We start from the raw sequence: 24,080 nt of genomic DNA on the forward strand, positions 1-24,080 counted from the left end.
GTATCAAAGAAGAACAAAGAACAGAAGCAGGACTATGTAGAAGGCCTTGCAGAAATCAAAAGGGGAGAGATTGGTATTTAACCTTAGCAACCAATGTATCCAACCTTAGCAACCTATAAGGAGCTTGCTTTTTGCAATATGTATGAACTAATTATTGTGGATATAAAAGAAGTGTGAGTACTAATAAAGTTGAGCCTTTGTGCATTAAATGATGGCTGGGCTCCCTCTGCGTTCTTTCAACAGGCAGAGAAAAGCGTTCTCATTTGTGTTTTGCTTCATCAAAAACCTTTGATCCCCACTATTGCTAAGGATTTCTTAGGCACTGTCCAAGTGGTCCTGCAAGCAACTGAAAGGCACTGGTCTAGAAGCACTGGACAGGCCAGCTGGTGAGGCATTAACATCAAAGCAGTGAACACTGAGATGCAGAGCGGCAACATGCTCACCAATGACCTTGCTTCAACTCACTGTATATAGAGCCAAACTAATCTCTGATCCCTTACAGACATACACCTCTTTGTGTGAGTAGATCACTAAGTCCGTCCTTTAAGAAAGCCAAGATTTTTATCCTCATTTTACAGACAGAACAGAAATGGGAGCATTTTCTGAAGCAATCTGCCTACAGCGCCAGTGGTTAAGCTGCTGGATGAGAACTCAGCTTTGTACAGTTCCCATTTAGCCCTCCAGCATGAGGCCTGAGCTTTGCCTCTGTGCTGCTTCAGCATGTGCCCTGACAGCTGTAAAAGGAGGAAGCTGGGGGAGCACACCTATCCGTCTGTCTCTTTCTTGCTGCCCTAAGATATGTCCCTCAGCAAATAAATATTTAAGACTTCCCCGATGGAATTAAACTAATATGACTTCCTCATCCCTCACCCTAAAATCAGAGAAAATATGGGGACCTTTTGTATGCTTCTGGTTTTAAACTTTCCCATGAACATCATCATAAAATCTTTCCAGAAATTCCACCCCTTCCATCCCCCATGATGTATTTACAAAAGTGGGGTTTTCTTTCCTAATCTGCAGGATTGTGGAACTGGCAGTTCCTTTACCTATATCGTGCATGGCTTTGCTCCAAATCAGCATTGCAAGTAATATCCAAAAGAGTTGAGATGTAGAGCAGAATAGCAGGCATTTGACAACTGTTATCCTGAAACCAGGGGAATATACACTGCCTTTTTTCCAGCCCTGCTACTGTATTCCTAACGAGCTCCTTACAGCGTAGACCAGCACTGGGCTGCCCACACCAACAGCAGGCAGTCTGTGTGGTGGTCAGCAGTGCACCTTCTACATGGGAGCTCACAAGCAGAGGTGAGTTCACTCTTCTGTTACAAGCAAACCAGAAGCTACGTGGATGTGATTAACCAGAGGTACTTAGTACCAGTAGTCGGTGCCTGAAGCTTACCGTTCCTCAGAGTATATGCAGAGTAAACTAGGCTCTCCTTTGCAATACCTGGAGCTATCTTCACAGATGTGCTGAGATTCAGAAAGCTTGCAGGCAGATAAATAGTCTGGCTCACACCACTAAGAAACACGCAACTTTGTTCTGAAGGTTTTTAGCAGTCAACAGAAATAGCACTTGGGAAAGGTCAGACACTCATCTCTCTGGGCCCAATAACAATAACAGGGCCAGCAAGGTTGTTCGGCGATGACACCCACGGTGAATTATGACCTGCAGAGGTTGTGTGACAGCAGGAGCAAATAAAACGTGGTAATGCAAGTCACAGCTTGGACATTGCACTCCTTATGGCAAAGGGATATTATTTTCACCAAACACACAAACAGCCAAGAAGGGGGTGGGGAGGGGAGCGGGAAATGGACGGACGATGCTATTACTGGCATGATGATTCTGTGTCATTACAAAGCAGCGAGCTTTGTACCAAGATGCCCACTGTGACTTTGAACCACAGTATCGCAGCGCATGCGTTTGACAACGATCATGGAGAAACAGTGAGATCAGAAGACCAGTGATTAGAAGGGTTCACTCTGAATGGATGTGCCTAAGCAAAGAGATTCCGGTAAGCAAGCAATTAGCTCTGTCTCTTAAACCTCCACTTCTGAGATGCATAGCACCTCACTGGAGCATTGAAATGAATGTCTGAAGGTCCCAAGATCAAGACACTGCAGAAGAAATTGGTAGCTTTGACTCTTGTTCCAACTCTGCTGTGGGTTTTGTGTGTGACCTTGGTCCAGCATTCAAATTCCTATCAAACATGTTGTTCCTGCTCATCCCTGCTTCCTATTTTCCCTGCTAGAGGTTACTGTCCCTTCAAGTCTGCACCTATGGTCCATTCCCAGCAATTTAGCTCAATTTTAGCACTTTCAGTAGAATCCTACCAAAACCAAATAGATTCCGAAACATTCTCCCAGAATTCTGGATCTGCTGGATCTGGATCTGCTCCATCCATGTCATCCATGTTTAAACTCCTTGCCTCCGCCATTTTGGCTCAGTTGCTGAGGAGAGGGGCTCCGAGGAGGAGGGTGGCGGTGGGGGACCCTCCCGAAAGCGTTAAAAACCCCGGCAAAACCGCAAGCCATGAAGGCAGAAGCCCAGGGAAGAGGGAGAGCCCCAAGTCACCTCCCCCCTGAGCGGGAAGAGTGAGCTGCCGCTAACGCGGGCGGCGGGGAGTCAGCGTGGGCGGAGACTGGAGTGAGAACGAACGGCAGTTTAAACTCCTTGCGTCCGCCATTTTAGCTCAGTTGCTGAGGAGAGGGGCTCCGAGGAGGAGGGTGGCGGTGGGGGACCCTCCCCAAAGCATTAAAAACCCACGGTAAAACCGCAAGCCGTGAAGGCAGAAGCCCAGGGAAGAGGGAGAGCGTCAAGTCGCCTCCCCCCTGAGCGGAAGAGTGAGCTGCTGCTAACGCGGGCCGCGGGGAGTCAGCGTGGACGAAGACTGGAGTGACACCCTACGCCCCTCACGTACAAGAGCAGCCCCCTAGGAACGCGGCGAACAGGGCGGGCAAACAGGGCGTGGCGCGTCAGAAGGGTGAGGCGCGGCAGTTCGCGCAGGCAGGCCGAGCGGACAGGGCGCAGTCTATCTCCGGGCTCTAGAACTTATCTGTGCTAGTTTCATCTTATCATCCTCCACGAGTAGACTGAACCATGGTCTCTACTGGGGTCAAAACCACCACTAGAAAGAACGTGGCGACCCAGTCGGAACTGCCACGCAAACATGCAGCGGTCCAGGTCCTGGGCTGCAGGGAGTGTCTGAGCCTGTCAGTCCTGTCGGAAGGCACCAGTGATAACACCTGTGTGCACTGCGATCACCTGGATGACCTGCTCAGCCTGGTGGTGGAACTCAAAGAAGAGGTCGAGAGATTAAGAAGCATGAGGGAGTGTGAAAGGGAACATGATTGGTGGAGTAACACCCTAGCACCCCTAAAGCAACAGGAGCAAATGGAGGCTCCAAAGGAGGAAGGTAATCCCTCAACCTCTTGCTACCAGGCAGAAGGAGGGGACCTAAGAGATGGGGGAGGCTGGAAACAGGTCCCTGCTTGGGGAGGCAGGAAAATCCTTTCCCGACTCCCCTCACCCTCCATGGTGTCCCTTCACAATAGTTTTGGGGCCCTGGAACTTTTGAGTGAGGAAGAGGAGGAGGAAGGAAATGGGACAAACAAGGAGGAAGACCGAGGTCCACCAAGGCTGGGTCATTCTAGGCCAGGTATTAAAACCGGTTCTACAGAGAACCCCAGAAGAGTCATTGTAGTGGGTGACTCCATTCTGAGGGGTACCGAAGGCCCCATATGCAGACCAGACCCATTTCATAGGGAAGTCTGCTGCCTCCCTGGGGCCCGCGTCAAGGACCTCAAGGCAAAACTCCCTGCTCTAGTGAGACCCAAGGACTACTACCCTCTCCTGGTTTTTCAAGTAGGTAGTGACAACATTACTAGAAGTCCTAAAGCAATGAAGAGAGATTTCAGGTCCTTGGGGAAAGTGATTAAGGGGTCAGGGGCACAAATTGTGTTCTCCTCCATCCCTTCAGTTGGGGGGATGGATGAAGAAGAATACCGGAGACCTCAACAGATGAACTTGTGGCTCCAAGACGGGTGTTACTGTCAGGGCTTTGGATTTTTCAATCATGGGTTAGTATACAGGGCACCAGACCTTTTGGCATTAGATGGAATGCACCTGTCCCAGAGGGGGAAGAGGATCTTGGGGCAGGAGTTAGCTGGGCTCATTGACAGAGCTTTAAACTAGATTTGAAGGGGGAAGGGGGGAAAACATCAGCCTATCTGAAGTGCATGTACACCAATGCACACAGCATGGGTAACAAACAGGAGGAGCTTGAAACCATGATGAAACAGGAAAATTATGATGTTGTGGCTATTACAGAAACATGGTGGGATGTCTGCCATGACTGGAGTGCGGCAGTTGAGGGCTACAAGCTCTTTAGAAGGGACAGACAAGGAAGGAGAGGTGGTGGGGTGGTGCTGTATGTTACGGACTGTTATGATTGCCTTGAGCACAAGTGTAGCGAAGACAGGGTAGAGTGTCTTTGCGTTAGAATCAGGGGGAAGGCCAACAGGGCAGATGTTGTAGTAGGAGTCTACTATAGGCCACCCACCCAGGACAGAGAGGTGGATGAAATATTCTATAGGTATTTAGGAGAAATCTCATGATCGCTTGCCCTTGTTCTTGTGGGAGACTTTAACTTCCCAGACATCTGCTGGAAATACAGCACAGCAGAGCGAGACCAGTCCAGGAGATTCCTGGAATGCGTGGGAGACAACTTCCTGACGCAACAGGTTTTGTAGCAGCCTCTCCATAAAGGTGACACTTAGAAATGCCCATACTTCCAGAATAACAACCTCTTGCATGATAAGATGAGCTGTAACAGCTCATTGTCCAGTAGCTGATACTCATTGTTTAACTCAAGTGTTAATTTCTTGGGGAAAAAAAAAAAAACAAAACCAGTACTACTGAAGAGAGCTTGTGAGCACAGTAACTAGAATTCAATAAACAAGAGTTTCCCAATTTTATCAACAGAAGGGACCGTCAGTAATATTGTACCTTGACATTGGCAGAGAATCAGTTTTGTACTGTCACAACAGGATATGCTACAATAATTGCCACTCTCCCGTTAAGATGGGAGGGTCTCTTGTGCGTTACATACCATCCTAAGAGACAGGCAACTCCTAGTACTGTTAGAAGATGCTACACCCACAGTTCATGCCATGGTCTTGTTTGACATACTGGAAATTATCCCAGATTCAAGAGTAGATCCAAAGACTATTTCTAGAAAGCTTTACAGATCTCTGGTGTTTATTGGAAACTCTGCAATGCAACAGAACTTAAAGCAAGCTGTCAGCAACCATCAGGTATAAAGCCATGTACTTCCCTCAGGCACGCAAAGACCTGATGCTCATTTACATGGGCCAGCTGTTGCACGCCTTTGGTGACACACCCTTAGTGATGGGCACCAGTTAACTTACATGGAGCAAAACCATCAGTGTAGGTTGATGCAGGCTACAGCTCTGTAAGCAAACAAGGTGTACAGACTATTTTGCTCATATGCAGATTTCCCTGCAAAAGGGTGGGGTTCAGAAAAATCTGAAAGGCTAAGAAAGTTATCAGTTACTAAACATGAAGGTGTCTAACCAGAATAAGCCTAAAGCTTTCTTACAAAAATGACATTTTCCTGCCTGAAAGGTTCTTTTTTTCTCACAGCTGACATTACAACCACCAGTATTTCGGGGGGCAACCTGACATCAGCCTGATAGAGAAGACCAGCATAATGAACTGAACAAGGAGAATTACCTGAACTAGACTATAGCTGGAACACTGGAATGGCTCACTTGCTTAGGAAAATTACCCTCTGAACATAAAACTGAAGCAGTCAGGAATTCCTATGGATGACTGCTGTTATGCAGAAGGCCTATAGGATTACTTTGCTTAGCTTTGTGATACTGCAGTAAGATGCCACTATTGTTTCCCTTACCTGCAGAACATGACAGTAGGCTGGGAGGAGGTTGGTGAGGATAGGTCTCATTGTCCAACCTGGGTCACTGAAATAGCAGCTCCGTAGACTGATGCTCCTGACTGGGATCTCCACTAGCAGGATCCTGGCTAGGTGATCGTGGTTCATGACTCTTTCAAAGAAGAAGTTCACATTCAGTTTTGGGGCTTTCTTGGCCAAGTTTGCCCACGACATTCCCCAGACCACTTGTCCATGAGGGTCATGGATATGACATTTGATATTCAAGGTGCACAAAGAATGAGCACTCTGCTCCCGCAGGATGTCCAGCAGTTCATCAGAGATACAGTTATAATTGAAAGTCAGGATGACCAGGCTATGGAACTTGGACATAGTTTGGTGGAACAAGGTGCTGCTGTAGACAGGAAGGTGGAGACGGAAGAAATCCTCAATATTGATTTCAGATATAAAGCTTTTATCTCTCAGGCAGGTCAGAGAATTCAGAAGCTCACAGCCTTCTTCCAAGGTTACTCTTGCTCCTTTTAAGTTAAGATAATCAAGCCGTTTGCTCATTCTTCTCAGGAAGGTAGCTAAGTCCTTGATAAACTGAGCCCTGACCACATTTCTCCAGACCAAGCGGTCGAATTCCAGGTACCTGATGCTCAGGGATACTAGGCGACTGTTACACTCACCCAGGTATGAAAGAAGACTTCCCATAGTCACTTTGAAATTTTTGGGTAAAAGCAGTCTTGCGAGGATTCAATAATTTGACCTCGAGGTGCTCCAAATACTTGCTAAATTTCTTGGCATGCCGCAGGGCACTCTGAAGCTCCAGTGTGTGTGCACTTGATGGTTGGCCATAGAATGTGGTGGTTCCGCTCCTCCAGAGGGATCCCGAGTACAGGGCCCAATTCCATTTTCTACAGACCAAGGCAGCCCGAGATCTGTCCGTGTTGTCTAACCAATGGAAGACACGCCTCAGGCAGACATCAGGTAGATGAGCCCAGCAGCTCTGCTCAGGTTCACTGTCATCGTCCATTGAGAAGACAGTTTTTCACTTCTGATTGTTGAGTCAAACCTAGATGAAGAAAGCTGTGGGTAGATTTCTTGCCATTCCCAACAGAACAGGCTTCCAAGCAAATGGATGAAAGTTTACTGCTTCACATCCAAAAAACAGTGATCCTTTCTTTGCCTCTGTACTCAAGCTGTCAGCATCAAACAAGCTCTTGAATCGATAGTCTAAACTAAATCAAAAGAAAAAAAACCCAGAAAACAAGAGTGAAGCACTATTACAGGACACATCTTTTAACTCTTTGGCCTTTGGTCTAGCTAAACAGTGAAATGGTATCAGTTGCTGATAGAGCAGCGACAGCCTCTCGAAACCTTTGATTAGCATCACCTGCAATTGATAATGGTTTGTGGCCTGCTGCCTAGCATCTCAAAGTATCCAGTGCTTTGGGGTGTGCACACTTGAACAGTACTGTCAGCACAAAACTAGCGCAAATGACTTTTCTTATCCTTCTGGGGTACAATTATCTGAAGTAGCACCCTGCTATAGATGAAGGTACAAACCCTGTGGAGAGTAATGAGCAATATAAGCTGTCACTGTTCTCCAATGGACAGGGAGAAGGCTGGCAAGTCAGAACACCAACTGGGTAGTGGTAAAACACGTAAGTAAACAACCACAATGCAAGAAGTTACCAGTTCCACTCTCAAGGCTGGACTGTGTGAGCAGTCAGCTCCCTGCGCACTGTTCCAGCTCTGTCTCCCTCCAGAGTTCCAGATTTGTCTTCTTACCTCAGACCCCTCCCTCCGCAAGGGTTAGCTGTTGTCATGGAGCAAAGAGGTCACATTTGTGATGTCATGGCAACAGAATTTATGCAAGGACAAACAGTGACCAAAGCTCACTTGAGCCAAGTCATTTTGACTAAGTTAAAAAGGAAAAGGAGACTTGTTTGGTAGTCCCTTCAGAAGTGAGAAGTACAGGCCACGACCTACAAGCCAGGTGCAGGCTGCATGTCTTGTCAGTTTTCACCGACCAGATAAATGGATCAATAAACCAGATAAATGAGCAATAAACGGCCAAAAAGGGAAGTGATGTATCCTCTGTCTTTTCAGCTGTGAAATGCAAACTACATCCCACTGGCCTGTTAGGTGGCTGTTTTCATGAGGCCTTTTACAGATCGGGCTATTAGTTGGCTCTGCAAACAGCCAAAGGGCATGGAAAGCTCATGTTCTGTTCGTACCCTTGCAGAGGCAAAAATTCAGAATGTATTTATTTCCCACTGTTGAAAGAACGCAGAGGGAGCCCAGCCATCATTTAATGCACAAAGGCTCAACTTTATTAGTACTCACACTTCTTTTATATCCACAATAATTAGTTCATACATATTGCAAAAAGCAAGCTCCTTATAGGTTGCTAAGGTTAGATACTTTGGTTGCTAAGGTTAAATACCAATCTCTCCCCTTATGATTTCTGCAAGGCCTTCTACATAGTGCTGCTTCTGTTCTTTGTTCTTCTTTGATACTTTTCGGTATTCTCCCATCACGTCGCCGTTGTCAGCAGTTCCTCGGTGCTGTGCCCTTTCTCACATAGCCAGTTGTTAGCAAACTGCTCCACATCTCCCCCGTTTTCTTTTTGCACTTGTGCTAAAAATATTGCAGAGGCAGTCTTCTGCAGGGCCCTTTGCAGAAGACTGACAATACATGGCAACATCAAAAGCACAGTCATAATTACCAAGATCATGACCCCCACAGACTTGATCAGAGATATTAACCATCCTGAAAGTCCCCATTCTTTTAACCAACTTTCAATCCCTAATCCATCTACTTGTTTCAAGCTGTGCAGACCTTCCTGCAATTTCTTAATCTTTGCATGGACTGAAGAATAATTGTCTGTCAAGTTCATGCAACACATTCCTTCAAATTCCTCACATCCATGGCCTTGTGCTAAAAGCAAAAAATCAATAGCTGCTCTATCTTGTAATACTGCATGGTTAACATTTTCTACATCTGCTGTAAGCCGATCCACACAAGTATGTCCAGGGGGAGCTCAGCGTCTCTCCGACGCACTTGTCCAGAAGTAATACGGTCCATAATCTGTTGTAGCACTCGCTTCTGGTTTGCTGATAAAGACACCACCTGTGCAGGATCATTTCCTTTTAACAGTGGTCTTAATTGTTGTAAAAGCTCGTTTGGGATGCCCACTATAGGTTTTAGTCATTGTAAATCTCCTAATAGCTTCTGAGCATCATGCAGTGTTGAAATTTCAGGATTAATTGTCAATTTTTGTGGTGTCACTATTTGTTTCATCAAAGACAATCCCAAATATTTCCATGGAGCTGTTTTTTGTATCTTTTCTGGTGCAATTACCAATCTTTGCTTTGCAAGGGTGTTTACAATTTCTTTTATCTGTGCTTCTGTAAATTGTTCTTTCTGTGCAAATAATATATCATCCATATAGTGATAAATTATAACATTAGTCCATTTTTGACGTAATGGCTGTAAGGCTGCATCTACAAAAATCTGACATAAAGTTGGACTATTTCTCATTCCTTGCGGTAAAACTGTCCATTCAAACCGTTGATCTGGCCCTTCTCTATTTATTGCCGGTAAAGTGAAAGCAAATCGGCGCATGTCCTTTTCATGAAGCGGAATCGTAAAGAAACAATCTTTTAAGTCCACAATCAATATAGGCCATTCATAAGGTAACATAGCTGGATTCGGCATACCTGGTTGTAAAGCCCCCATTGGTTCCATTTGTTTGTTTACTTCCCTAAGGTCATGCAAAAGTCGATATTTGCCTGATTTCTTTTTTATGACAAATATCGGAGTATTCCAAGGACTAGTAGATAATCTTAAATGTCCTTGCTGATATTGTTCTTGTACTAGCAAGTGTGCTTGCTCAAGACTTTCCCTTTTTAGTGGCCACTGCTTTACCCATATTGGATTGTCAAATGTCCAAGTTATAGGGATCGGGAAAGTCCAAGCAATGGCCATTAGAATAAATGGTGATCGTTTGTCAAAACTATTCCCATTTGTGCTAACACATCTCTTCCAATTAAGCAATTTACCCCTGGAGGTAATTGCACTACAGCAAGCACCGCTGTGACTGTTTGTCCTTCAATTGTTAATTGCAGGGGCGGCGTTCGATTAGGTAAGGTTAAACCACCCACGCCAGTGATGGTAGTGGTATGCTCTTGTAACGGCCAGCCTTGTGGCCAAGAAGAAGGCGACAGTATGCTGGAATCTGCGCCTGTGTCTAACAACCCTTCCACAGTTATTGCGTTACCTTGAAATGACAGGTGAACAGTCTTTCTGGGTCTCGTACTCAGATCCAGTGTTAGCAGGGTCAGGCTTCCTGTGGATCCGAAGCCTTTGTTTCCGCGACTCTCCTCAGTTATTGGTCGTATTGTTTGAGTCACTTGTGGCAGAGGTACCAGCTGTGCAATCCGTTGTCCCTTTGCAATCTTTACTGGTGGATTCAGTGTATATGCCATAATATAGATTTCACCTTCATAATCTGCATCAATAACTCCCGGTAAAACAAATAGTCCACATTGTGATGCCGATGATCTTCCTAATAATAAAGCTCCCATGGCTCTCCCATTAATAATGATAGGTCCTCGTACATTCGTAGATATTGTTTGAGGATTATTTGTTAACAGAATAACATCTACTGCTGCTGCCAGGTCCAACCCGAGACTTCCCCGGGTGGCGGGTTGAAGGACTGCGCTGCGGCTGCAATTTTCGTCGTTGCGCGGCGGCCGGCGAACGCGCTCCGGGTGGAGTTTCCCGACCGTCTGCAGCAAGCCTCCTCATTATGGGAGTTGGATCGGCAAGTTTGACACCACACATTTCTGGCTGTACAACTCTTTCGTACATGCCCTAGAGCTCCGCATCGGTAACACCGCAGCTGCCCCTTTTTAGGTGTTTGCACTTTAACTGCTGTTGCTGCTGAAGTCTGGAGAGGCGCAAGGGCTGCCATAACCTGACTTTGAGTAGCCTGAGCCTGTTCTTTCATTCCTTCCCCTAATTTCTTTATTGCCTCTACAAGAAAAGCCTGAGGTCCAGTAGGTATCGATGACGCTTTTTCAAGTGCCTCCTCTACAGTCCAATGTGCCCTTAATGTATTCAATAAACTCTTTGTAGCAGGATTGCCATTTTGTGAAATACATTGTTTTAAGAGAGCACCCTGCATGTAGAGAGGTACTCTTGCTCTTTCAATTGCATTTACCAACTTATCTACAAAACTGCCCAAAGTCTCTTCTCTCCCTTGCTTAATCCCCATATACATTGGAACTCCGCCTGGCTCTTTCACTTGCTCTATAGCTTCTCTCACTAACCTCATTGCCTCTCTCACTTTATCCGGACCGAGCAGTGCTTGAGCTTCTACTCTAGCATAAGGTCCTAACCCCATTAATTCATCCATTGTAATCCCTTGTAATGGATCTCCTGCTTGCCGCTGTACCGCTATCGATTCTAACACTCTCGCTTGCCAATGCGCATTAAACAACAACCACTGACTAGGAGAGAAAATTAACTTTGCTATACCCCGACAATCTGCAGGCAAAAGAAGTTGAGTGCTCCAGAGATAATCTAACATTTGACGAGTCGGTTCACCAGTAACACCATAAGAACTCACTGTAGAGCGCAATTGTGATAAAAGCTTCCAATCTAATGCCGTAACAGTAGCATTTAGTCCACCAGCTGGGTTCGGCTGAAACTGAACTGGAAAAGCCATTGCTGTCACCATCTGAGTCATCTCCTCATCCCCTTTTTCTAACCCCTCTCGTGCCAATGCATTCCAAGCCCGACACCTTTCTTTAGCGATCTCTATCCCCAGCCCATCTTCTGAGCCAGGAGTAGAATTCTCGCTTTCCGGCGTCACAGTCTGACTGGATGCGTCAGGGCTACTCAGGGCAGAAGCGGGGGGAGCGGTAGGGAGAACTCGTTCTGAGCTTTCCTGTCCCGTCTCTTCGGAACGTAAAGGTGGTAAAACAAGCTCACGAAACGTAGGCGGTAATGGCCACCTAGTTTCCTCCTCCCCATATCTGGTGTTTTTCTCTTTTGCCGCAATTGCGCTCTGTGCAGCTCTTCTTTCAGCCTGATACCTTAGCAATTCATTATGAACCACCCTCCATAACTTTCCCAACTTTTTTGCTGTCTTATCATCGTTCAATGTTAATTCCCATAATTTATCTCCAAATTTTCGCCATTCCGATAACTCATGAACTGTATGTGGATTAATAAAACAACCTTGCTCTACCCCATAAGCTAAAAGCCCCTGAAGATCCTTTTTTACATCTATTCCCTCAACCCGGCGTTGTGCCAGCCAGGATACAAATAAATCATATGCTGCTTGCCTGTCCATACCTTAATTTTTCCGTTGCAGCCTTTCCAGGTCTCGGCAGCACGTATCAGCAGGGCTCACCTCTTGTGACACCCAGGGCGCGGGCCTTTTTAGTCGCCTTTCGCCGTCCTCGCTGCTTAAGGACCTGAACCACTTTCTCTGGTCTTTATCCTTCGTGGTGCCTTATACGTCCTTTGGCACGTATCACGTCGGGGTCACCATTTGTTGAAAGAACGCAGAGGGAGCCCAGCCATCATTTAATGCACAAAGGCTCAACTTTATTAGTACTCACACTTCTTTTATATCCACAATAATTAGTTCATACATATTGCAAAAAGCAAGCTCCTTATAGGTTGCTAAGGTTAGATACTTTGGTTGCTAAGGTTAAATACCAATCTCTCCCCTTATGATTTCTGCAAGGCCTTCTACATAGTCCTGCTTCTGTTCTTTGTTCTTCTTTGATACTTTTCGGTATTCTCCCATCACGTCGCCGTTGTCAGCAGTTCCTCGGTGCTGTGCCCTTTCTCACGTAGCCAGTTGTTAGCAAACTGCTCCACATCCCACCTCTGTAGGGCATGTGTCTTATGTCCACTTGGTAAATCAGTCCTTAGCTCTTGGGGATGAAACCGGAAAAAAATCTAGTGATACCTTCTTATGATCTATTGCGAAATCAAGGCTTATTGGCTGACAGGACTACAAGATGCAACTCAAGGTACATGATGCCAACATCCAGACAATCTATCTTTCCTCCTTTGTGCATGCTGTTCTGTTGGGTAACAGAATTGAAATGGATGGAAACAATAGAGGCACCCCAAGACGAATTTTAAATTTACAAACAGGCATGAAAGGACAAGCTGACTGCCCAGTTCAGCTTCAGCCTGCTGCTTCCCTTCTGGCCTACAGTTCTGTGCTGTCTGTTCAATTAGCATGTCTATTCACAGCGATTCCCCCTCCCCAACTTCACATCCAAAACGCCAATCCAAATCCCCAGCTCTCAAGTTAACCCTTAGAAACTGAGCATGTGGATCTCATCCCCACCTGAACCCACCTCTTATATTTAGTACCCCCATCTTCCCCCATCCCCCTGCCCAAGAGCTCTGTTTTATAGAGCTGTCAGTCATTTAGAAGGTCTTTAAATGAATGATCCCGTTTTGCCTGTCCAAAGATCCAAGCCTCTTAAAAGATGGTGGCTCAAGCTGCAGTTTGCTAGTGAGAAGAGCCCAAAACCTTCCCTACAGAGATGGAGTGGGGGGGAGGGCGGAGGAAGAGGCATAACACATCTGCAACTACCTGGAAGCCATAAAGCCAACGGGCAGAGCAAAGCAGAACAGCATATAAGGCTGTAACACACAGAAACAGCTGTCTATTAATAAAGGATATTTATTGAGCTATACTTGCCTGTATTCTAGTGTGTGAATACAAAGGGGTGCAAACACCATCATGTAGAAGTTTTTTTAAACCATAGCTCTTAGAAACTTACAGCAAGTATGTTTATAAGCCAATGGAGGGACTCAAGAGGTGTGCTGCAGTGTTACTGGCTTGGCTCCCCCACGGCTCTAAGCCAAGTCCCAGCTATGGAGGCGTCTCCAGCTGTCAGCTCAGAGTTTAACTTGGTGGGGGGAAACCAAACCAAAGCTTTGGAAAAAAACCAGAAGCTGCTACAGCTCTTTTTAGAGCAATTTTTCAGGTAGAAGTGTTTTAAAGATAAAAGCTTTGCATATCTTGTTTTCCTCTTCTGTGGCAAGAAATCTACCCACAGCTTTCTTCATCTAGGTTTGGCTCAACACCCAGAAGTGAGTAAAACAAAACGAAACACCCCCAACCCCGAACCAAACCACGTTCTCTGTCCATGGCCTTTCTTTGCTGCAGAGGACAGCCCAGATGGTTTCCAGTGTGCAGTCACACCAGCTGTCTCCGCCAGCAAGAGCTGCAGAAGCCTGTGGAGAAAAAGCAAACAAACAAAAAGCCCCTAAAACGCCGGCTCACACCTGCCAGGAGCCCTGGCCTGGACACCCAACCCCTTTGCTACTCCTGCCCACACGGATCTCTAGGCCACGAAATCCGCGGAGGGGCGAAGCAGCGCTGCCGTGCTCGGTCCCACCCGCCCTCAGCGTCCCTACAACACCGACACCTATGCTGCGGGGGGGGGTTCCTACCGGCACCTACAGCCGCCTCCTCCGCCGCCGCCTCCTCCGCCGCCTCCTCCGCTTTACTCCCCATCCTCGCCACTGCGCCCGCCGGCGCGAGGAGGCCGCGGCCCGCCCGGGGGCCCCCAGTTGCCCCCCAGGCCCGGCGCCCCCCCCGACCCCCGGGGCGGAGCCGCCGCAGCTGCCGCGGACGGGCGGCGGCAGCGGCGCCAATGCGGGGAGCCGGGGCGGGCGGGGCGCCCTTCAAACGCGGCGGCGCGAGGAGGCTCCTGGGGCAGCGGCAGCTCGGTCCCGCTCCCGGTCCCCGCCGTTCGTGCGAGAGGCCCGAGCCGGGCTCCCCCGGCTTCAACCGTCCCCGGCGGGCGAGATCCCGGCATCGGCCGCGCCCGCGCTGTGCCGCCGCGCCACCCCCCGCGGCGCGGAACCGCTTCCGCCGGCCGGGCCGCCGCTGCGGGGAGCGGCCGCGGGGAGCACCCGCCACGGGAGCGCAGCCCTGCCCGCGCGGGAGGGGACTCTGGGGGGGCCGCGGCCGGCGCGTGCCCGAGGTGCCCGGCGCCGAGCTGCCCGCGGCGGGTTCCCGGTGGGCCGGAGCCCCGGGGTGTCCGTCTGAGAACAGATCAGCGTCGCCCTGGGACGGCAGCTGCGCCCTTCGGGGCGTTTCTCCCGAGTAGTATTTTTCAGCATAAATTAAGCAACAGTAGTTAGCAGTTTCTCAGGAGGAGGCTGGATAGGCTGCGAGGAGAACTGACTGGTTGCCCGATTACTAGTTTTTTCCTTGTTGCCACGTGCAGGAACGTATTGAAGGTGTTAATATCCCAGACACCTTCTGGATTAAAAGATTTCAATAAGCCTTATTGCTTTCTGACACAAATAAGGACGCTTGTTGAGATGGAGACAATTTGGGAGATTAGAGATAGTAAGGAGGGTCAGTGGGCTTTCCGAATATGTGGTATAACTATGGTAGAGACGTCCCCGCTTTTTTTATTAACAATCTGCAAGGAAGTATTGGTAAAATTAATTTGCACTCAATTCAGATTGCTAAAATAAATTTGCATTTAAATTCCTTTTTAGAAGTAATTCACTACCAGTATCCTAGCTTGATAGCTAGTGAAAAGATTTTAAACTACGTGTGTGTTTAAGTTGTCATATATCACATAGATAACAGGCATTTGGGCCCTTCCCACCCATGTCTGCTGCCAGTACCAATCCTGGCAGTTTCAGGATTTATGTATCCAGAACCGTAACTGTGACTTAAGCCTGAGCCTTCAGCAACTCAGGCAGGAGACAAGAGTAGCTGTGTAAATTTGTCCGGCAGTGGAAGGCTGTTTTGATTAATGAAGGCAAAAATTGGGATATGAGACCTTAGTCTGAGACACCAACAAGAAGCTTGCACTTACTGAGCATGCTACCTCGCAAGCTCGAGTCTCGCCGCTCACCAAGGTCTGATGTCCGGTGCTGGAAATGCAGTATAAGACTTCTTCATGGGCACGCACAGACCTGAACAGCTGTAGGAATCAAGGCTGTTCTCCAAGTAAAAGTCTGCTCAGCTCTGATCTTGTTTCGGGCAAATGTAACTGAATACATTGTGTGATGATTTTGATTCCTCCTGTTATAAATGAGCTCAGACTCATTAAGATTTTAAAAACTTAACTCCAAATTTATTGTTCGAATAAAGACAAGCAAACAGCGCTGGGTGTGCCGGGAGTCTCTGCTCTACCAGGACACACACACACACCCCCCAAAACCGATTCCTTTTATAATGTAGTCCTTATACATATTCATGAAGATGGGCGTGTTCCCTGAGGGGTCTGCGAAGTTGTAACAATTTTCGCGGGCTTTTCTTGGGTTTTTCCATTTATGGAGGATGACTCAGCAGGATGATGTCCGAGCAGAGGTGCATTTGCAGACATAGTATCAATACGTCCAGACATGACACTGTCTGGTTCGATGAAGACGGCCATTTTAACTGCCCTCTAACAGCAATGGATCTTAACAACAAGAACTATGGACATAACATCTTATTGCCTAAAAAAATACAAAAGCATTTAGGAACTCCATACATAAGGGAATTATATTTTATCACTCACATGGGCACGAATCAGATAAACATATCTCACACTCCTTTTTCACAGTGCTCTGTACCTTGCTCTGTCTAATTCTTGCTCTCGTTCTGATTGTTTTACAAATAAGGTTGACAAAGAACTGGGGCAGGATGATATCTGTGCTCCAAACCGTCAAGGCAACAATGGCCTGGCGGAAACACCAGCTCCTAGCTGACTTCGATGAGAATGAGAGCCCTGTACCTGTCAAATTCAAGAGAAGAGCTTCTTCGAGTTCCCTCAACACCATCCACATGTCTCTAAGGAAGCGAGTACCATTAAAGCAAGTAGAGCTGAATTCTCGTAAGACCCCAACTTGGCAAAGTCTGGAGGCAAGACAAAAGCGCCAAACTCTTCAGAGTATTAAAACAACAGCAAAAAATGCTTTCGGAACAGTGTCCCAGGTACTTTGCCTTTGCCGTGGAGCATGGATAGAGTTTAGTTTTTGCTTCAACCTCAGTACTAAGAGTTCTGGACTCTACAGAACGCTGCATTCCTAAGAGTCTATGCCACACACTTGCACACCATAATGCTTGTCTCAAAATGTTTAATATCCTTGCTAAAGTACAGATAGGCAAATTAGGGATCTGGCAGAACAGGGAGGAAGGTGAAAAGAAGAACTATGAGATGTAGTTTCATCAAAACTTTTATTACTGCATAAATGCTTGTCCCCTACTGGATTTTATCATGCATGGCAGAGCAGCCTTCTCAAGGAGGAATGAGGGTAGAGACTGCCATTGCTTGCAAGTAATTGTTTCTGGGAAACGTGTAGAGCTTTGGATTTAATTTTTTTTTACTCCTTTTCCTGTACCCATACTATTTATTAGCATGTTCTTCATTATAGTCAATCTAAATTTGCACTGACAAAAACTGCTAGATGGTAGCAGGGTAGCAAACTCAAGCTTGTACTTCCCTTTGGTGCAGACCTCTGATTTTAACCGCATCAAATATCTGTGAGGAAGCCTGGCTCTTTCCTGCGTAAGAGCAGCAGCAGCTCTGTTCCAGTGCCTGCTGAAGTTCTTGACAAGTTCCAAGGACTGGGGGAGCAAATGACTCCTCCAGTGCAAGTGAGTACAGAGGGTTGATAAGCACTCATGCTAGACCAAACCTGCTATGAGAATGAAATCTAGGGATTCATCTCAAATGTTCCTTGTTTTTCTGGTTCCACACTCCAGGCTAATTACGTTCATTTAGCATAACATGACTGTCTAATGCTTCTTTCAGAAAATACAGAAGACTTACCAAAGCCCTGTCCACTCGATGGTGACCCTTCCAGCTGAATCCATCAGCAGAAGCTGTGCAACCAGTTCTACCAAGAAAAGAATTACTACACCTCGAACCCTTTGCCATAAGAAGAGTGTTACTCTGGCAGCCAGTTCCAAAGACACCCCAAGATCCAGCAAAAGAGCCTTGCTTGGGCCAACAAGGGTGCCAGAACATAGAGAATGGAGGGGTTTCTCATCCTGGCTTGGTAAAGATGCTGTCTCTCTCCGGAGATCAAGAAGAGCAGCAGCACTGAAAAGCCCTTATTCATCACCTGCTCCTTCCAGCAGAAGCCTGTAAGCTACAGTCTTCTGTAAACCTTCTTTCTTTTTTTTTATTATTACTATAATTACAGTATCTTGTAAGGTGAAAGGCAAGATATGAAGGTTGCTATCCTATTCCCCTGAAAGGGTGTGCTGTTTGAATAGTTAAGAAAGTAGTTACAGGTCCCTGTATAGACAGGGACCGAGCACTACATAAAGCTGAAACATTGCCATCCAGAGGGACCTGGGCAGGCTGGAGAGGTGGGCTTGTGCGAACCTCATGGAGTTCAACAAGGTCAAGGGCAAGGTCCTGCCCATGGGTCTGGGCAATCCCCAGCACAAATACAGGCTGGGTGAGGAGGGGATGGAGAGCAGCCCCAAGGAGAAGGACTTGGGGGGGTTGGTGGGTGGAAAACTGCCTGTGAGCCGGCAACGTGTGCTGGCAGCCCAGAAAGCCACCCGTGTGCTGGGCTGCACCCAGAGCAGTGTGGGCAGCAGGGCGAGGCAGGGGATTCTCCCCCTCTGCTCTGCTGTGAGACCCCCCTGCAGTGCTGGGTTCAGCTCTGGGGGCACCAACATCAGAAGGACACGGACCTGCTCGAGCGGGGCCAGAGGAGGCCATGGAGATGCTCGGGGGGCTGGAGCACCCCCCTGTGAGGACAGGCTGAGAGAGTTGGGGGGTTCAGCTGGAGAAGAGAAGGCTCTGGGGAGACCTTAGAGCGGCCTTCCAGGACTGAAAGGGGCTACAGGAAAGGGGGGAGGGACTCTTTATCAGGGGGGAGGGATAGGGCAAGAGGTGATGGTTTTAAACTGACAGAGGGTGGATTTAGATGAGATCTAAGGAAGAAATTCTTCCCTGTGAGTGGGGGGTGAGGCCCTGGCACAGGTTGCCCAGAGAAGCTGTGGCTGCCCCCTCCCTAGAAGGGTCCAAGGCCAGGTTGGACAGGGCATCTTTAAGGTCCCTTCCAACCCAAACCATTCTATGAAACTTAATTTTGTGTTGTGACAAGAACTTTTTAAAAATCACTCTCGCACTGGGTAAGTTTACACCATGTTTCTCAGCACCAGTCCCCGTCAGACACTAGAGATACACCTGAGTTCTTTGCTGATGCCTTTCCAGTAAAGAAAAATGGTCTTGTTGCATCTCACTCCTACTTAGCTATAACTTTTCCGAAGTTGCTATTTGTATTGCAAAGGTACCTGGAATAGCTCTGCTTATGCTGGGCTCTTGAGAGAGTAGAGAGATTCTTGCCGTAGAGATTTAATACAAATTAGATAAAGGGTTGTGAGCTAGGGAAATACTTCATAATGCACACACAGGTTTCTGTTTTGGTTGAAGTCACACAAGAAATGTCAAAGTTAGAAGCTGAATCCAAGCCTTGTGTATCTGAATCCACTGTTTGAATTGGAAGGCAGCCGTCTTGGGGATGAATGGAGGTGTGAAGCAGTTGGTCAGCAGAATTAAAAGCACGGTTGCTACAGCCCTAAAGTTCTCTGGGTAAAGTCTGGAGGTAACTAGAGTTGTTACTGTAGGGATAGAGGCTTGGGTAGTGTCACGTAGTCAGTCTGTTCTGTTTTATCTGTAGTAATGACTGTTCTGTTTACTGAGAGTTTGACTGTGAGTTGGAGCTGGTCTCCTCAGGGATTTGCCAGCTGAAGCGTATCTCCCAGGCTTTTGATGACGCCATTGTGCAAGAGGAGAGGTAAATACCGCTAACTGTCCCTCAACTTTTAGCAACATGTTTCTTCCCACTTGGACATTGCCAGTTGCAGGCTAAGTGATCCCTGTAACTCAGGATGAGGAACAGTTGCAGAACTTTGTCAGCTGTAATGTAGCAGAGCATTTCTTGTGCAGATTAAATCTGCAGTATAAACCTGTGCAGGTTAAATCTGCAGTTTGACTTGCAGCTTCTAAAACCTGTCAAAGCTCTCCTTGTCTTCAGGTTTCTTGCTGTGGAGGTCAGATTTTTCCCAGCAAGAGCCTACCTTTGACCCTGTGTGATTACAGTACCTCTCTGCCTCTGTCTAAAAGAGGTGCCAACCCAGGCTGGGGGAATCCCACTGCACTGACTGTCATTGGTGTCATTGTGCATTTGTAAGAAAATCCTTTTAGTAGGTAGCATTGTATTCACAAATAGTCCATGGTACCCATAACTCACAATTTAGAGGATGCAGAAGCCTCTTATACAAAACCTTGGTTAATCCACGAGGTAGTAGGCTGCTGTGTTTGTAAAGGTTACGTCATTCTGAGTTAGACATATTAAGACAGTAAAAACTAAAGGTCAGAAGTCTTGTCACAGGGCAATTCCCTCAAGCTTCCTCTCTTAGAACATTCGATGATTTTATGTCACGCATTCAATAATTAAATGTCAAGCACCTAAAATCCTCTAGAGAGGGCTTAGCATCAAGTACTTTTATCTACAAAGAGGTAAGGGCTTAAAATCCTACATAATTCCAGAAATTAAATTTTTACCAGTGGAACCATTTCCAGATAACTATAGGTTAAATTTGTATTAAGTTAATGATCATATCCATTGAAAGTTCACTAAATCTCACTCCTAATATTCTCCCATCTGTTAGTGATATGACAGTTTCTCTCATTCGTAATTGAAGATAGTAACCAGGTAAAGTAGTTGCTCACTTATCTTGTCTATACCTGCATGCATCTGTGGTGAGAAAATCTGCTGTTTGGAGAAAGGCTTATTAACTGATGCTTCTTTAAAGTATTATTATGCAGAACCACAGGGTTCTTCCCTCATATTCACTGTGGCGCTCTGCTACAGCAGATCATTGTGCAGTTGTAGAACTTCACCTCTACGTTGTGTGTTAGTGAAACCTTGTGGGTTTGCAGTGAACTGAAAGTTGGACTTCTATGCAAACAGCAGCTTTTCTCACCCAAGACCAGAAAACTACTGGTACTAATGTCTTTGTAACTCCACCTCAGTTCTCACTGATTACTAATGAAGATCACAATGCATGGCAGAACATTTACCCTGAGCTGTCTAATTTTACAGCCTTTCTTTTCCATCCTTAGCATTGTCTTAGCAGTTAAGACCATGCTGTCACAATAACAGCAGTTGATACCTGTATTGCTGGCATTTTTAAACACACAGTTGTACCTAAATGGATGGGAACAGGAATTTGTTGCTGTAAATTTCTAAACATCACTTCTAGTGTCAATTCATTGAACCATTACTGGGTAAATGCCTCTGTTACCTTCCCTGAGATCTGTATTTTGACATTAGTATCTTCACTCATTACTCTGGAAGTGTTCCTTTTGTTAAGGGAAAGTTACATCCTGAATACTATGTCCTATTTTAGCAACAAAGATAGGTGTAAGACATTGATTGCTGTAACTTTTCAGGAAAAATGAGAGCAGTTTCAAATGCTTGACTGAAGCTTTAAACAGTGACGTGTACTGCTTGCGCTGAGCAATTTGGTCCAGTTGTCCTGCATGTGTAGATGCACACAGTGTGCTCTGTCACTGGCTGTTTTCTAGGTCGCCTACTGGAATAACTGAAATAAACTTTTTCTGGAGGTGCCCTTACAGTCTTGCATATGACTTTCTGTTCTGATATCCAATTGCCATGAGTTCTAGTGTTACAGCTCCCTTTTCATCTTTTCCATGATGAAGCAAACCTTGATCTCAAACTGTTTATGGTTGCCAGCTCCAGTTCTAATGTTTTTCATTTTAATGAATTGGATTATATAGCGAGAAATGCTCCTGTTGCTCATTAAAGTATTGCAGTATTTTATTTGTGTACTGCCATTTATGCTCACTGAAGGTAACCAAATATTTTCTTGCTAGTTTTTAGAACTGTTACACAGTGATAGCGTACACGTCCCAGACATCTTCCTTGCTCCCATCTAACAGTTTTCCAGCAATTTATGTGACCAGTTAATTAACCTTACTGACTTCATGCTGCTAATGGCAGTTGTATTGTTCTTCTGCAGGCAACATGCAATATCAAACTACTACTGTCTAATGACACAGAACGTACAGTCTGCGCATGATCTCGGAAACTTTCTCAAGCTATCAGAAGGCAAGCGAAGAAACTCCATCGAGCACTTGACACCTAGACACAGATGGCTGTAACTATTGTTAGTTTACGAGCATAAAGGAGAGCTCTGTATAGCACTTGAAAGGGTGCACTCTATACATTGAAGAAACCATTACATTTTATAATCTTTCCTGACAAAATAGCTCAGGACTTCCCTTGCTTTTTCTTTTCAAGTTAACAGGAGAATCAAAATTGTACCACAGTGTATTATCTCCTGCTGAGATGAGGGACCATCTTGAATGTGACTTTCATAAGGCAGTAAGTACTTTGAAACTTATGTTGAACTGACCAGTAGGAATGGCCAGAGTGAGGGCCACAGACTTATGAATACCAGTATTTAGACTGGTATCCAATTGCCACGAGTTCTAATATGAGTACTTTGCATACTAAAAGTACTGGTCTATTATTTTGAAAGCCTAACATTTTTTTCTGTACACAAACAAACCAAAAGGTAACATCATGTTTACTGGAAGTTAATGGAACAGTAGTGGCTTGTTCGAGTTCTGACCACAACTGCCATTCCAAGGCAACAGGTTTCTGTGGAGTCACTCCTGCCACAAAAGAGAAGCGACATTAGGACTCTAATTCATGGCCTTAAGGATTAGCCTAACTAATCCTATCTTAAGTGACTAGGTTCCAGACAAATCAGAGCAACTTTTTAATTTTTTGCTGCTGCTGTAAACAGCATCTTGGCAGTAGAGTTAAACATTGCTTTTGTACAACAACATCTGTCTTTTAGTTATACACAGAAATTGGTTACTGCAATTAATGTAACCTCTTACCACTACTGTTACTAGCTAATATCACAGTGCAGGTATTTTATCTGATGTATACTAAGCATTTGATACTTGCATTTTGCTTCTACTTACTTTTTTTAAAAAGTAATGTTCATTTGACAAGCCTTTTTTGGTAGGTGATTCAGTTTAACGAAGTCTTTCAAACTAAAGCAGATTTCTCAAGCTTCTAGAATTCAACACCAGGGCTGTTTTCCATGGTAGCAGCTTTGTGCAGGCTGCTCAGATTACAGTCGCTCTAAAATGAACCTTCAAAAGACTGATTTGGGAAACTTTGCTCTACTTGATAATTTTTAAGATGCACATGCAATTTAATAAAATGGGAACCAAAATTTTAATGGTATTAAATATAAATATGGGAAGCAGTCATGTTCAGTTCTGATTTATGTCTAAGTATTGATTTTTAAATTTGTTCCTGATTTTTCTTTTTTCTTGTCAAACTAAACTTTTAAAATACTGACACAGTTAATGAGGCCTGAAGACATGAAAACAACCCTGAATTCCAGGCTTTCAGATAACTGAGAGCTTTAGCTTGTGTTACTTTTTGATGTAGTTTTCGTGTGTGTTTTGGTTTTTGTTTTTAACCGCCTTTCTCCATGGAACAGTAGCTTGAAGTTATTCTTTGCATGTACTGAAACTACTTCTATAAAGCTTTCACAAAGATGGTCTCTCATTACTGAAATATTTTCTTATATGACTTTCCAGAAGGAAGGAGGGTTGGAGTTTTGTGAAAAGTCAACCTCCAATCTAAGTATTATTTCAGATAGTCAGATGTATTAAACAGCCTCTATTTATACTGTTTCCACTGGCTACTAGCACATGTGCAGTGATGATCCCACATCACTGGTAAGAAAAATAATTGACACTGTTTGCTTAAAGGCAAGGAAGGTTTTATTTTAGTGACTAATCTGTTATAAGATTTTAAAAACCAGCTCACATCAAAATCTATACCAGTTGTAGAAATCTTACTCCTTATTTCATATTAAGAAATTCATTATTGTACATTTTTGAATCTTTACAAGGCAGCCATAAGAAATATAAACATTTGTCACCAGATAGAACCTTCTCACTGACAAACAATATTTAAAAGTATGCACTTAATAGAACTATAGAGTGAAAGAACAGGTACAATTTCAAGTTTCCTTGTATGAATTCAGTTGTGAGTGGACTGCCCCCTTCTCTCCCCGACAAG

At 45.5% G+C, this 24,080-nt stretch overlaps 2 protein-coding genes across 2 annotated transcripts; one reads left to right on the forward strand and one right to left on the reverse strand.

Annotated features, from left to right (window-relative positions):
• Positions 1-2,852: 2,852 nt before the first annotated feature.
• Positions 2,853-6,948, reverse strand: LOC141935939 (F-box only protein 39-like). The gene is given in 5 exon segments (XM_074852622.1): positions 2,853-2,930; positions 4,672-4,793; positions 4,796-4,880; positions 5,934-6,632; positions 6,634-6,948. Coding segments are annotated over 5 exon segments (1,299 nt in total).
• A 9,672-nt stretch (positions 6,949-16,620) lies between these two features.
• Positions 16,621-22,113, forward strand: LOC141935977 (protein PIMREG-like). The gene is given in 5 exon segments (XM_074852676.1): positions 16,621-16,911; positions 17,732-18,070; positions 19,645-19,736; positions 21,988-22,043; positions 22,046-22,113. Coding segments are annotated over 5 exon segments (846 nt in total).
• Positions 22,114-24,080: the final 1,967 nt, after the last annotated feature.

This window comes from Strix uralensis, chromosome 30 (genome assembly GCF_047716275.1).
Source record: "Strix uralensis isolate ZFMK-TIS-50842 chromosome 30, bStrUra1, whole genome shotgun sequence".
NCBI lineage: Eukaryota > Metazoa > Chordata > Aves > Strigiformes > Strigidae > Strix > Strix uralensis.